This window comes from Ctenocephalides felis, unplaced genomic scaffold (genome assembly GCF_003426905.1).
Source record: "Ctenocephalides felis isolate EL2017-DRISC unplaced genomic scaffold, ASM342690v1 CF-g0.4_SCAFFOLD_03571, whole genome shotgun sequence".
NCBI classification, from domain to species: domain Eukaryota; kingdom Metazoa; phylum Arthropoda; class Insecta; order Siphonaptera; family Pulicidae; genus Ctenocephalides; species Ctenocephalides felis.
The window spans coordinates 70394258-70407882 of record NW_020539725.1 but is presented as its reverse complement, the minus strand read 5'-3'; the positions used below and the strand labels follow the sequence as shown (position 1 = coordinate 70407882).

The 13625-nt window shown below is 27.2% G+C and overlaps 2 protein-coding genes across 2 annotated transcripts in view; one reads left to right on the top strand and one right to left on the bottom strand.

Annotated features, from left to right (window-relative positions):
• Positions 1–437: 437 nt before the first annotated feature.
• On the top strand, positions 438–6999 carry LOC113386678 (2-acylglycerol O-acyltransferase 1-like). Its single transcript, XM_026624443.1, has 6 exons — positions 438–574; positions 3585–3827; positions 4259–4524; positions 4840–5014; positions 6369–6568; positions 6842–6999. Exons 2-6 carry the CDS (start codon positions 3610–3612, stop codon positions 6997–6999), a joined length of 1017 nt encoding a protein of 338 aa, XP_026480228.1. The 5' UTR covers positions 438–574; positions 3585–3609.
• A 1208-nt stretch (positions 7000–8207) lies between these two features.
• The window catches only part of LOC113386677 (kynurenine 3-monooxygenase-like), a 9804-nt gene continuing 4386 nt past the window's right edge, over positions 8208–13625 (bottom strand). Inside the window, exons 2-9 of the mRNA XM_026624441.1 lie at positions 12073–12121; positions 11897–11987; positions 11093–11263; positions 9672–9918; positions 9498–9588; positions 9146–9288; positions 8756–8917; positions 8208–8369 (exon numbers count right to left, since the gene is read on the bottom strand). Coding sequence (XP_026480226.1) covers positions 8208–8369; positions 8756–8917; positions 9146–9288; positions 9498–9588; positions 9672–9918; positions 11093–11263; positions 11897–11987; positions 12073–12121 — 1116 coding nt within the window. The remainder of the gene's footprint in view (positions 8370–8755; positions 8918–9145; positions 9289–9497; positions 9589–9671; positions 9919–11092; positions 11264–11896; positions 11988–12072; positions 12122–13625) is intronic.

Genomic DNA, 13625 nt, shown 5'->3' with positions numbered 1-13625 from the left:
AAGATTTTTGGAACCCCCCCCCCCTTTCCTTTGATGATACGTGGTAATATTTTTAATCGCCTTACTTCTCCACCCCAAACATCAAGTGTAATTTTAGTTAGGAGAACAAATCGTAATTTTTTTTTTCTTAAAACAATACCTTCTTTAAATTCATGTAAAAAATAAGTACACGTGATATCTTACTAGAATCAAAGAATCTTATCATAAGTGCATCTTTCAGATGTGTCATAATATTTCATGTTATAATTTTCATTATAAGTTAGATTTTATGTGTTTGACAGTTTTTAGTACCATTTCATTTTACGGCAGATTTGACCCATCAAACTTATTATCTATATATATTTATCGTTCAGCAAATTTGGTCGCCGGCGCCCCGTCTAATATTTCATTTTACATGAAGTCACTCGCTCTAACCAAATTTAATTGAACTAGTATTTACAGAGTGTTCGTCCGGAAAGGACATGCATTTCATATTAAGGAATTTACTAGATTCATGTGTTAGTTTTAACAAAAAATACAGTTTTAAAAAGTGTAGTGAACTGTGAACATTTGTGTGTAAGATAAAATTATTAAGGTAAATAATTTTTGGTTAATTATTTAGGTAAATTATTAGTTGGGCTCAGCACGTGGCCTAGTAGTATATTTATATGCAGTTGTTGAAGACACGCCATTTATATTGTTATAGATTATTTTTAATGTGCAAATTAGTATTTGCATAATTTTACTATTTGTAGTATTTTTGATTCATGAAAATATTAGAAATATATGAACGTTTGAATTACTCATAAACAACAGTACAACTTAGTTTTGTATATCGTAGAAAGTATGTGCAACTTTATATAACTTAATTTACTTATTTATTTAACTTTGGTGGTTTATTTTAGTAATTAAATATACAGCAAATAATAACATATATCACAAAACTAAACAAAAATACGGTTCAAATCAAGAAGTATCCATATCATTATTTATTTTAGTAAATAAATGTATTTCTGATGCAATTTAGTAGCCATTATCCTGCGCTGTATGTGAACAGTTTTTATTAAGAAATTTAGAAAAACTAAGTCATGAATTTCAATATTTTTTATTTATTCGATTATAAGATGATAATAGTTATGATGTCACTATACGTCTATATCTATATATAATGGAAATCTAATAAAAAAAAACTATCAATTATAATTTATGTTCTGGAAGTAACATCATAAATTTCCATGAATAACGGTTATATCAGTTATAATGAAAAAAATCATCAAAAAATAAAAAAATAAAAAAACGAGATTGTACATAAATTGTGTCATTTCTGACTTTATAACAACAAGGTTCCGAGTTCAAATCCTGCATTGCGTGCAACCTGATATCAAGAAGTATGGTACCCTGGAAAATTTAAATACAAAATGTTTCCAAAAAGTTGTACTATAAAATATAGAAAAAGAGTTTTCAGTTGGTTTCTAATAAGAATTCTAATAAGAATGCTATAGCATCCACGTCCGCAAACATGTAAAATAGAAGTTATCTATTAGATTGTTTGTACCGCAAATGCGACTTTGAATTCTACTCTGTAATTATTTTTAAAAATTAATGCAAGTAAACAAAGCATTTGGAATAGTTCCAGTTTTGGTGTAAAAAAGCATTTAAAATGCTCTTGAGTTCATTGCTTTATGTTTTATCTTTGTTTTAAATTTTTGTTCAAGAAATGTGTGGTTTTGTTTATTATATTTTTGTTCGACCTTGTTATGATTTGTCACCGATAACTTACTCTGAATTATAAACAAAGTACTTCATTTTTTCAAAATATATTGTATAGAATTTTAGACATAATTATAATATTCAATAATTATTTTTTTAATTATAAGAGAAATTTCATGGAGAAGAAATTATTATTCTGAAGGGACTGCATTTTGGTTACCGACAAATCGAATAAATCTTTTGTTAAAAATTAAATTCAAATAAAAAAGTAAAGTAAAAATCCATTCCATATTCTTATGTAATTTTTTATTTTATTTTTATAACCCATGTTACATTAATCTTTTATAATTTATCAAATTAAATTAATATAGTGCCCAGGTCAAAGATCAAAAATCCAAATTCAACACAGGAAATAATGTTTCCATGTGAAATATATTAATTTGATAACTGATACGATATCGTTATCAAAAATATTTCTCTCCGACCACCTGGTATATGAGATAAAAGTATTATAAGATAATTTTATGATCAACTGAAATCTGATATTTGGGGTCAATAATTGGAAGTATCTGATTTTTGAAATTATGTAACATAATTGATATATTATTCTTGAACAGCAGACATAACAAGTTTCTTATTGTAATCTCATGTAAATTGTCAATTATTATGCAAATCTTATTGACTAGATTTATTAGAAGGCAACTCAGTGGTTAACTATTTTATTTGTAGATCTATGTTTACATGTAAAAACTTATGTCATTACTGTTTGAGGCCATGTTTAAGGTTCTCAAAATGTGCCATTTATTCAGACCTATGGGCTGTTAATCGAATAAAAAAGTTAAAAAAAAATCATTTAGAAAAATCCTGATAGACTAGAATTCTAAATGTAACATTTGCATTATATTTAACTTCCCGTAGGGCAAGTTATAGTAATCGCAAAAAAATCGAAAAAGAAAATTTTAATATATCTTTACGTTTCAAAGGTTTCTGAATATTTTGGCATACCTTAGAAAAAATTGATGTATGTGTGAGTGTATGTGCGTGTATGTGTGTCTGCGGATACAAATTTTCGTCGACGATTTCGGGAACACGGATGAAACGATTTGAATAATTCAAATAACATTCGATTAGTATTGATTAGTTTTAGGCGAAGGCAGGACTAGCCGTTCCGAAGATACGGGGCAAAAAGTGCCAAAACGGTAACTCAGTTTTAAAGAGAACGGAGCGTCCGATTTGAATAATTCAAAAAACATTTTACTTGTATTAACAAGATAAAGGCAGGTCTAGTGGTTTTGAAGATCTAGTAAAAAAAGTAAAAAATGCCATTTGGCGGTCAAAAATGATCATTAGACATATGTAATGTAAATTATCAGATATTTTATAGAGATTTTAAAAATAAGTATAAATTTTGTTTACTTTCCTATCGGATCCGTACCTACGTTTATCCGTAGACGGTGACGCGGCGCTTACGCGCTTCGATATTTCGTCTTTATGCAGTTAATGCAGTACGATTGCTTTGAAAAAAAAAATCAGAATTTCCAAAATATTTTAAAATAAATTTTTTATCAAAGTCTTTTTTTTCAAAAAAAGTAAATTTTTGTCAAAAATTTAGTTTCACAAAAATCTAATTTTTTCATAGTATTTTTTTTTCAATCATTTTAATCTTTTTAAAAAAAATTTTTTGGTACGAGAAGTTCCAGCAATTTGCCTTAAGGCACGATGTCATGGGGCCCACTAGTTCAAATATTGTTTCGATTTTTTCCATATATTCCTTAAATATGAATATGTATTTGGGTGTAAATAGATTAACTTGTTCAATTGAGTAAAAACCATTGGTTCTGTTGATGACAAAGTTTTTTTAACAAAAATTATTAAAAACGTATTTTTCTTTTCAGATAAAAGAAGTAATTCTAGTTAAAAATGTCACTATTAAAATTTGCCCCCCTGGATACGCCTCTGGAAAGGCGTCTGCAGACATTGGCAGCCGCAGGATGGATCACCACAATGCTCTGGGCAGAATTTTTATCAATAGCCCTATGTCTTTATATTGTCTTATGTTCGAGTTGGTACTGGTTGGGTGTTCTATATGTTTTTTGGGTTGCAATTGATAGAGATATTTGCCATCAAGGAGGAAGACCGTAAGTAATAATAATAATAGTAATAGTAATGAAAGATATACTTGTGCCACTAGAAGGCAAGTCTTCTGTGCAACCACATGTTTCCCATTTCTTTTCTTACTTTTTTGCAATGTAACTTGTTTACAATTCAAATAAGAGCAGTTTTTTTTTTCTGGTTCTAAAGTATAGATATAAATTGTATGTTTAATACAGCTTGGCAACATTGTTTAGTAAAAAAAACTCGCTATTTCCTCATAAATTGCTCCGATTTGTGATGTTCCAATCTGGTTACCAACTCTTCTTAAAAAGTGACAAAACAATTTTTTCTTGGTTATATCTAATTTAATTTTCAGTAATGACCATCACACCTGTATCTTTTCTCAAACATTCTAAAACCAATATATTAATAAATCCATCCATTTTACAATAATTATTTCTATTTTATTTCCCAGTATCAAGTGGGTGAGAAACTGGACCTGGTGGCGATACTACCGCGATTATTTCCCATTAACTTTGATCAAAACTGCAGAGTTGGATCCTAAGAAAAACTATTTATTGTGTGTGTTCCCACATGGTTTGTTGTCATCTGGTGCTTTTGGTCATTTTGCGACGGACGCCACTGGTTTTCAGCAAATGTTCCCTGGAATGACAGCCAGAATTTGCACTCTTGCCGGACATTTCATGGTGCCGTTTTATAGGGAACTTATTTTGAGTTTGGGTGAGATAATGGATTAGTTGTAATTGTAATAATAGTAAGATTTTTGACAACTTTTCATGGAACTTTCCAACATACTTTAGTGCATTTTTTGCAAAAAGAGCTTTTTAAAGTCAACTAATTTTGAAAATTTTAAAAATACATTATGTCTTATTCTAGAAAACATGGAGCAACTGTGTCACTATTTTAGATCTGATATAATAGTTAAAATAAAAAAAATATATTAATAATTTAGTAATGAAACTCGAAATTTTCCTCATATTTTTGGGTTCAATGAAAATTTAAATTCATCAATTATGATTTTTTTTTTATTTTTAGGTGGTGTATCAGCCAGTGCAGAAAGTATCAATTATATTTTGGGTTCTAAAGAAAAAGGAAAGGCTGCTGTTCTCATGGTAGGAGGCGCTGCAGAATCCTTATATTGCAAACCTGGTACTTACAGGATTGTTTTGAAAAAGCGAAAAGGATTTGTGAAATTGGCCCTCAAAAACGGGTTTGTAAAAAATTTATACTATTCATACATATACCAAATCAAAAATTATCACATGCAGTAAGAATTATTAAGATAATTTACTTAATAATTCTTACTGCATGTGATAATTTTTGATTTGGTATATGTATGAATAAGTTTATTTTTTATCTGAAGTAATTTGAAACCGTTTTTAAATCATATGAATTTGTATAAAGTATTCTACACATATATAAATTAATCACAAGTAAATTGATGTAGATTAACTTGTAATTCGAGCGTGGGATTCATTTGGCTTTAAGATAATTTTTTTGTTATTTTTTTTTAATGATAAAAAATGAATGGAGTTAAAAGTGCACTATGGGTGATTATTTTACATGTTTGAATTCTTATTTTCGAATTATCACGTGTCAACAAATAATTTAAATTAAAAACATTTTTTTGAGTTTGATTTAGTTAAACCATATATAAAAATGTATTAACTCTATTTATATTATATATAAATTAGATATTTTTCTTTCTACACCAGGGATTGACTATTGATAAATTTCCTATGTTTTAAATGATTTTATATTGTTAATTTAAATAATAGTTGTCTGTATAACTAAATACTATACCAACTATAATAGTGGAATTATTAATACCATGCATACATTTTTTCTGAAAAAGTTTCTTAGAAAATTTTCACTTTTTTTCAGAAAAGTTAATCGCTAAGATAATAGCAGAAAAATATTCATATGGGCTATGGTAATTTATTTGGTTAGATAATTCGGTTATTATCAAAGAATTTTTTTTTACTAAAATTCCTGGAAAAACACTATTTTTATGTCACTTACGAGTATATGACTGACATGGTCTTTTTAATTTTATTTCTCGACAAGCCAAGAAATTATTAGATAAACTTATCAGACATATAATATTTAACATTACAATATTATTGATATCAATCAATTCTTTTATATTATTGAAGACAATTTATATATTCTTAGGGTAAATTGTAGTAATCGCAAAAAAATCTAAAATAAAATTTTTATTTTTACTCTTCAAAGATTTCTGAAGATTTTGATACATTAGAAAAAATAGATATGTGTATGTGTGTGTGTGCGGAAACAAATTTTCTTGACGATTTCGGGAACACCGATCAACCTATTTGAGAAATTCAAAAAGCATTTGATTCGTATTAACAGGAAGACGTTCTGAATAGTTTTCTAAAATATTTAAAAAAAATTTTTTTTCAAAGTTTTCAAAAAATTCTAAAGTGTTTTTTAACTTTAATTTTTGGTACGGGAAATTACAGCAATTTGCCTTTGCACCACTATTTTTATAATAATTTTATAAAAGAAATATTTTTAATTAAATTTATTTAATTTCTCAACAGTACTCCCTTGGTGCCAGTGTTTTCATTTGGAGAAACCGATTTATACGACCAGGTGTCAAATCCTGAAGGATCACTTTTACGAAAAGCCCAAGAATTTGTGAAAAAAATTACTGGAATTGCATTTTGTGTACCTTTAGGCCGAGGTATGCTTCAATATTCTGTTGGTATAGTACCGAGAAGAAAACCTGTTACTACTGTCAGTAAGTATAAGTATAAAAAAAATTATAATTTTGACCAAATAATTCATTGATATAAATTTATTTAGCAAATACTAAATTTTTATATAATTGTAAAAAATTCTAGAGCATAATTTCTTACTAAATATGCTTATTCTATGACTCATTTTATCTCCTTGTGAAAACTAAACGCAAACTAGTATCGCCACAAATTAAATAATAGAAAAATTATTAACCAAAGGCTACGATAATAAATAATTTGTTATTACAATTTTAATCAATGTTTTTTTTTTTCAGTTGGAAAACCACTTGAATTCCAGAGAAATTTGGATCCATCTGATGAGGACATTGAAAAACTACATTCTGAATTTACAAAAGCCATCACAGAATTATTTGAACAACATAAATCTAAATATATTGAAGATCATGAGAATATCAAGCTTGTCATTGAGTAGTTTATGAGTACTTTTGAGATCGTGAGTACTTTTTCATATTTTTTTTAAATTAGTTTTAAGATAGTATCAAATTTGTTGTTGTAATTATATCACTTTAAATTTGTTAGTTAGTTGTTATTTTTTGGCATGTCGAACTCAAAATGTTAATTTGAGGCACTGAAAATATGAACTAAATAATATGGTGTCTAATATAGTTATTGGCATTATAGGTATAAAATGCGTTTAACTAATTAATTTAAAAAGTTCCATTACAAATATTGCCTCAAAACCTCCTGAAATCATAACACATTACAGCTATTGGCATATTAGTTCGAACAAAAATACAAATTTATTTTTAATATACTTTTATTAAATTATTTTCATTCATATTTTGTGAATATGAATTTATTATTTTTATGCATTTTAGAACATTTCATATGATACAATTAATTATATACTTAAATTTTTTGTGGCTTAAATCCACACGATATAGACTTAAGTATCATAAGAAAATTTTCAAGTTATTTTTTTTTTTACTAGATTAATGCAGAATAATTATTTAAACACATACAGGCAAGTAAACGTACTTTTTGCTCATAATTTATATTATTTGGTCATTAAAATCGAATCGAACATTTATTTTAAATGCTACTAAATAATTACTATTACTTAAATTTACTTGAATTTGAAATTCAATCGTATTAAAAATCGTTATTTTGAGCAACAAATGTACATCATTTAATTATTTTAATAGTTGTATTTAAATTTTATTCGTATTGTCAATTTTGTATTTAATTCAAATATTATTCATATTTTTTTCCATCACTCTATTTCTCTAAAAATTGTTATTTTGAGTAATTTAACAATTTCAACATCAACATTTATCATAATAAGTATATGTATAAAAATCTAGTCTACTTTTTGCTTGGTTAGATTTCTAATGAAATAAATTTAAGACTAATAGTATAAGATGCCTTCAATGCATTTATTAATATTATTTTAGTTATAAAAATATTAAGTTAAATATATTAAGAACTTGTACTATATATATTATTTCATATTTTTATATAGAATGTTACTAGCATATATTAATAAATATTTTATATGAAAATATGATCGTTTGATAATTATAGTATTGAATCAGGTAATCTCACTTGTATAATATATATATATATATATATATATATATATATATATATATATATTAAATTATTTTAAATACTAATTTATCAGTAAGGCCAAACAAGACCTACAGATTTTACAGCTTTATCAAAATATTTTTCTACGGGTAAATTAAAATTTAATGATGATTTTCTTCCAAAATAAAAAGCTGCACCAAAAATACTAAGTGCACCTCCAATACTTAATGTGAAAATGGCTTTTGAAAGAACCTGGAAAAAAAATTAAAAACAAAAAGTTCAAGTAATATATAATCAATAAAATCATATAGTAAAAATATGGACTAATAGTTGGCAATAAGAAGGTTTGTGACATAAGAAGTGATTTATTTGGTAATTTAGCTAGGTATTCTGTGTAGTTTTATTATTTGTGTGGGTATTTTAAATATTGCTAGACATAATTCATTTATATGTTTTCAATTTGCAAATAATCGACAATTAGGGATTCAATTGGATTTTTGCAGAATTGTAGATTTCAGTAGAACAAAACAGAAAGTAGAATTATTCTTATCAGTAAGTCAATAAAATGATTATGTTAAAAAAATAAGGATTATTATAAAATATTTAAAATTTTAGAAGTAGTTGAAAATTTGTTTTACCTTATCCTGCCAAGCTCTATTTTCTATACATTTTCTATAACTCATTCTGGTAAATGAAACAGAATTATACAAAGGTACCCAAACTTGAGGTGCAATCCAAAATAGAAAATCATCGAATGTTTTACGAAGTCTGTATGATTTTTTGTTGACTAAATCCCTCATCTAAAAATACATTAAAAATTATTAAAAATCATAAAAAATATCTCAAACAAATTATGTTTTTGTGAAACATTTGTGACGATCAGATTTTAATTATTTGTTTCATTGTAGTGATGTAGTTGAGAAGTGAAATTTCATAATTTACCTCGACGATTTTTTCACTCTAGTCTAATATTGAATTTTATTTATAAACTTATTTTCATTATAATTAATTTTTTGGTAATTATTTACCTCAATGTAGTTATACATTGCTAAATCACAAATAGCATGAGCGTCGTCTACTCGTTTTTCAGTAAATTCCTTAAAAACATTTTCCATGTTTTCATCTCCAAATTTTTCTATGAGATCGTCTAATAACGAGCAGTCTTCAAAACCTAAAAAATAAATATAACTTGAATAAAAAAGAAATAATAATATAACTAATACATGCTAGAAGCTATATCTGAAGTTATATTAAATGAAAAAGTTTCTTGAAGAAAAATTATTAAAAAAAAGTTAAAGAGAGCAAAAAAGATATAATGAGATATAAACTAATAATAATATTAAGACAATTGCGTCGATAGTGCAAAATGTGGATTTTTACCTGCATTCATTCCTTGTCCATAAAAAGGCACCATCGCATGTGCAGAATCTCCAATCAAAAGAGCTTTGTCTCGAACATGGTAGGGAGAACACTAGAATTTTAATGTTTTATATTATTACAACACCATACATTTTTTACTATCACATTCTATTTGTGTTTCAGATTACCCCTTACCTTAACAGAAACCAAAGGTTGTGGACCTCCTTTGAAAAAATCTTTGGTCAACCTGTCTTTTCCAATTAGAGGTATGGAATCTGGGAAATATTCCGAGAAAAATGTATGTAACTTTTCAGGACTGTCCAGCATTGAAAATTTTTCAAAAGGCATGAATAAAGTTACTGTCCAAGATCTGTCTTGATTTGGCAGTGCTATCATCATGAATTGACCACGGGGCCAGATGTGGAGGAAGTTTTCTGGCATTGCGAACTAAAAAAAATAAAAAAAATTAAATGCCATAGCTTAAAATTTTGAAAATTAGTTTCATGTATTTTGATCTTTGTTGAAGAATTTGATTAATAATTTTTATTAATGATCATAAACAGGTTATAACTGGATGCATACTACATTCCAACCAGATCTCAACTAGAATATTACTATATGACTAGTTTCTCATAAGACCTTTAAAAAATTCTATTTACATTCCTACTGGATTCTTGAATCAAGTCCGATAAAAATCTTTTGCATATACCTTCGAATTCGATTTTTCATTATCTAGCAATAAATAGAAAATTTGGGACATTTTTTTTAGTTTTTGTCAAATAACTCAGAAACCTCGTTTGGGGCACTTTTTTCAGTTAGTTAGATAAAATTTACTAAAATTCAAAGTAAACAATGGTACAATGTCCGATAGAAATGTCTTGTTGCATTATGGTTATTCTAGGTATATTCTTACTAGATTCTTATCATATTGGAATTGGGTTCTTATTGGATTTAAATTAGATTCTTGCTTGATGCACTGTACATCATATTTTTACAGATATTATAAATAATATATAAACAATTAGAAATTGCATAAATTAGCTCTTAGTGAAAACAAAAATTTTATTTTCAAAATAATCAGTTGAGCATTTGGTTCAAATAGGTGAATATCATTTTTATTGTAGTTAGAAGTTAGTTATGTATAAGTAGTAGGAAGTTGATGTAATTTGCTTTAAGGCACCATGTCACTTACAACTAGTTATATAACATGTTAGTCCAACATATATTCCTAAAATGGTTATACTTGAGACTGGATATTTAGGTCATAAGTTCCATTTGGGAAAGAGCACCATTAATTAGTGTGTAGAAAAAAATCTTGTGACATGTTTTTTGAATTTATTACTTATTTTATTAAAAGTTTAATTTTCATTCAAAAGTCGGGAGTGTAAATTAGAAATTCTGTTTATCGAATAAAACATAAAACATTAGTATATTAATAAATACAATTTTTTGTTGAATTTTACAAATAATATTCTATTAAAAAAGTGTCGTGATATTGTGAAAGTTTGGTGATATTCCAAGGAAGTCCAAGGTGGTGCTGAAGAAATTATGAGGTAAGTCAATTATATATTTATTATCAATATTGTGGTTTGAATTTTAAATTTATTAACAATTACCTTTCTTCTTTGTCAGGAGGAATACAAAGTTCCATGTAACCATGTTTAATGTAAGTTTGACTATAGTCGAACATGGCCTGTTTCATCATATGTCTTCTGACCATGGAATATGCACCATCAGATCCGATCACAAAATCAAATCTACTATTTGTCGTGGATTTGTCTAAGGTACTGAAAAATTTTATATTAAAATATATTCAGTCGAATATATTGGTAAACGTCTTATAAGAGTTACACATATAAATTCTATTCGGTGAGTTACATAGTTAAATTCTGCAATATGCAGAACCTTATATATAACTAAATTATTTTTTAGATATTAACAGTTATTAGATATATCTGATTTTGATACGATTCATTAGTTGTGATTATAAAAAACAATTTGAGAACGATGAAATACTAATATTGAAAAACGAAAGAACAAAATTTTGAATTTGTACTACAAGAAAATTCAGGCCGAAGTAATAGCTGGTATCACATGGTACATTATTAGCAAATTTTTAAGATATACGAAAATTGTACTATTTCTGCACTATAGGTTAGAGCTATCCACATTTTTTTGTACCATTAGATATATTCGCATTTCTGAAATTAGATATTAGTAATTTCAGAAATGTGAATATATCTAATGGTACAAATATTTTGGATGGAGGTTAAGTGCTTATACATTTTGATTTTAAACTTAGGAACTATTTTTTATTTAAACTTGGTTAAACCATATCCCATTTTTGATTTTGTTGTATTTTTTGCTCAAGTTGATTTTGTTCTAATTGCACATTTCTTAATTAGTTTTTTGTCTATCACTTACTTTTGTAGAGTTTTTCACCATCATTGAAGTTTATATTAATCAACTTCTGATTGAAGTGTAAATGGACGTTATTGTATTTTTCGGTTGCTAAAAATAATTAATGAAGATTTTGTAGATTCAACTGTAATGCATAATTAATATTTAATATTTTGATGAAGGTATAAATATTCACCTGTTAATAATATTTCATTAAGATATCGTCTGCTCACTGAGTATATGCACTAAAAATAAATAAAAAATAAAAAAATTAATAATAAGATGTTAATGCAGAAATATTCTCAATGTCAAATGAAATAGATGTCAATAATATATATATATATATATATATATATATATATATATATATATAGTGATGTGCCAAGTCGAATCAAGTGATTCGAATCATTCGAATCAAGCCTTTAACGACTTGATTCGAATCAGATTTTACTTGATTCGAATCAACTCGCATCAAGCCGCGAAATATTTACTGTGATAAAATATGTATTAACACAAATTTTTCATAAATATAAAATTTTTCATAAATATAAATATAAAAAAAATGTTTTAATTTAATTCAATATTATAATAATATAAAAAATAAATATCATAAATATAAAAAAAAAAGAGTGCGCGTAAGGATCACACGCGATTGAAGTAAAACTTTTAATATTGTATGAGTAGGCAATTAAGATAAAAATAAAAAAAACATCATATTTGAATTTTAAAAATCATCTTTTAATAATCATATAACATCAATAATAATAAGATCTCCTGAGCATCGGCACAGCTGTCCTACTGATATTAAGAATTTGAATATGATGTGAAGCTTTCTTCCTAATTTTGTTACCTATCTTACCGGGAAATTCAAACCATAAACGTAGAAGTTCATCATTATCGCCACGTTTCTGTTACACTAATTTTCCCACACAACCATTAGCTAAGCCATCACTTACATCAATATTAGTTGTTATTATGTAAAATTTATTCAGAACTAAAATTATTTCATACGGCAAAGCCTCGGTGTATCAATAACCGATTTTTTTGAAACTGCTGACGAATGTATGATTGTTGATCTGTCGCATGGCAACCTACATAAATATCCGTGGCAGTAGATATTATTTTGTCTTCAACGAGATTCAATATAAATTTATTATATTCCATGGCACATTTATTCTCTAAGAAAAGTCTTATTCCATGAGGACATAATACAGCAACCTCTTCTTTTGTAAAAAAAAACGTGATTCAATTAATGCAAGTTCATATAGGGTTTAGCGCTCGACTTACGCATGACATGACGGGAGTGGATCGCGACTCGCGACATCAGCGCTTACGGCGTCGTAGTGCTCAACTTCACGTTGGCATTTTCGTTGCATTTGTACGGATTTACACCCGTGTCGCGCCTAAAAATTTTTACACCCATATCGCGCCTAAAGAAGTTTTACTTCAATAAATAATGAATTAAATCATGGCAGCCACCCGACTTTAATATGCTTAAATGTATCAGCCGACTCCAATCGTCTTTGTGTGACTTTAACCGCATTCATCGACTAACTATATCATCCACTTCATATGAGCCACTCGAATCAAGCGGCGTTATGAGTTGTTCCGACTTCAATTCTGATTCGAATCATCCCGACTTCAAGCCGTTCGAGCGATATGAGTTAACCGTATGGCGATACAGTGCGTCGTCGTTCTTGCGTGTTTATTTATTTTACGGAGCGCTGAGAGCGGATAATTAAGTCTTTT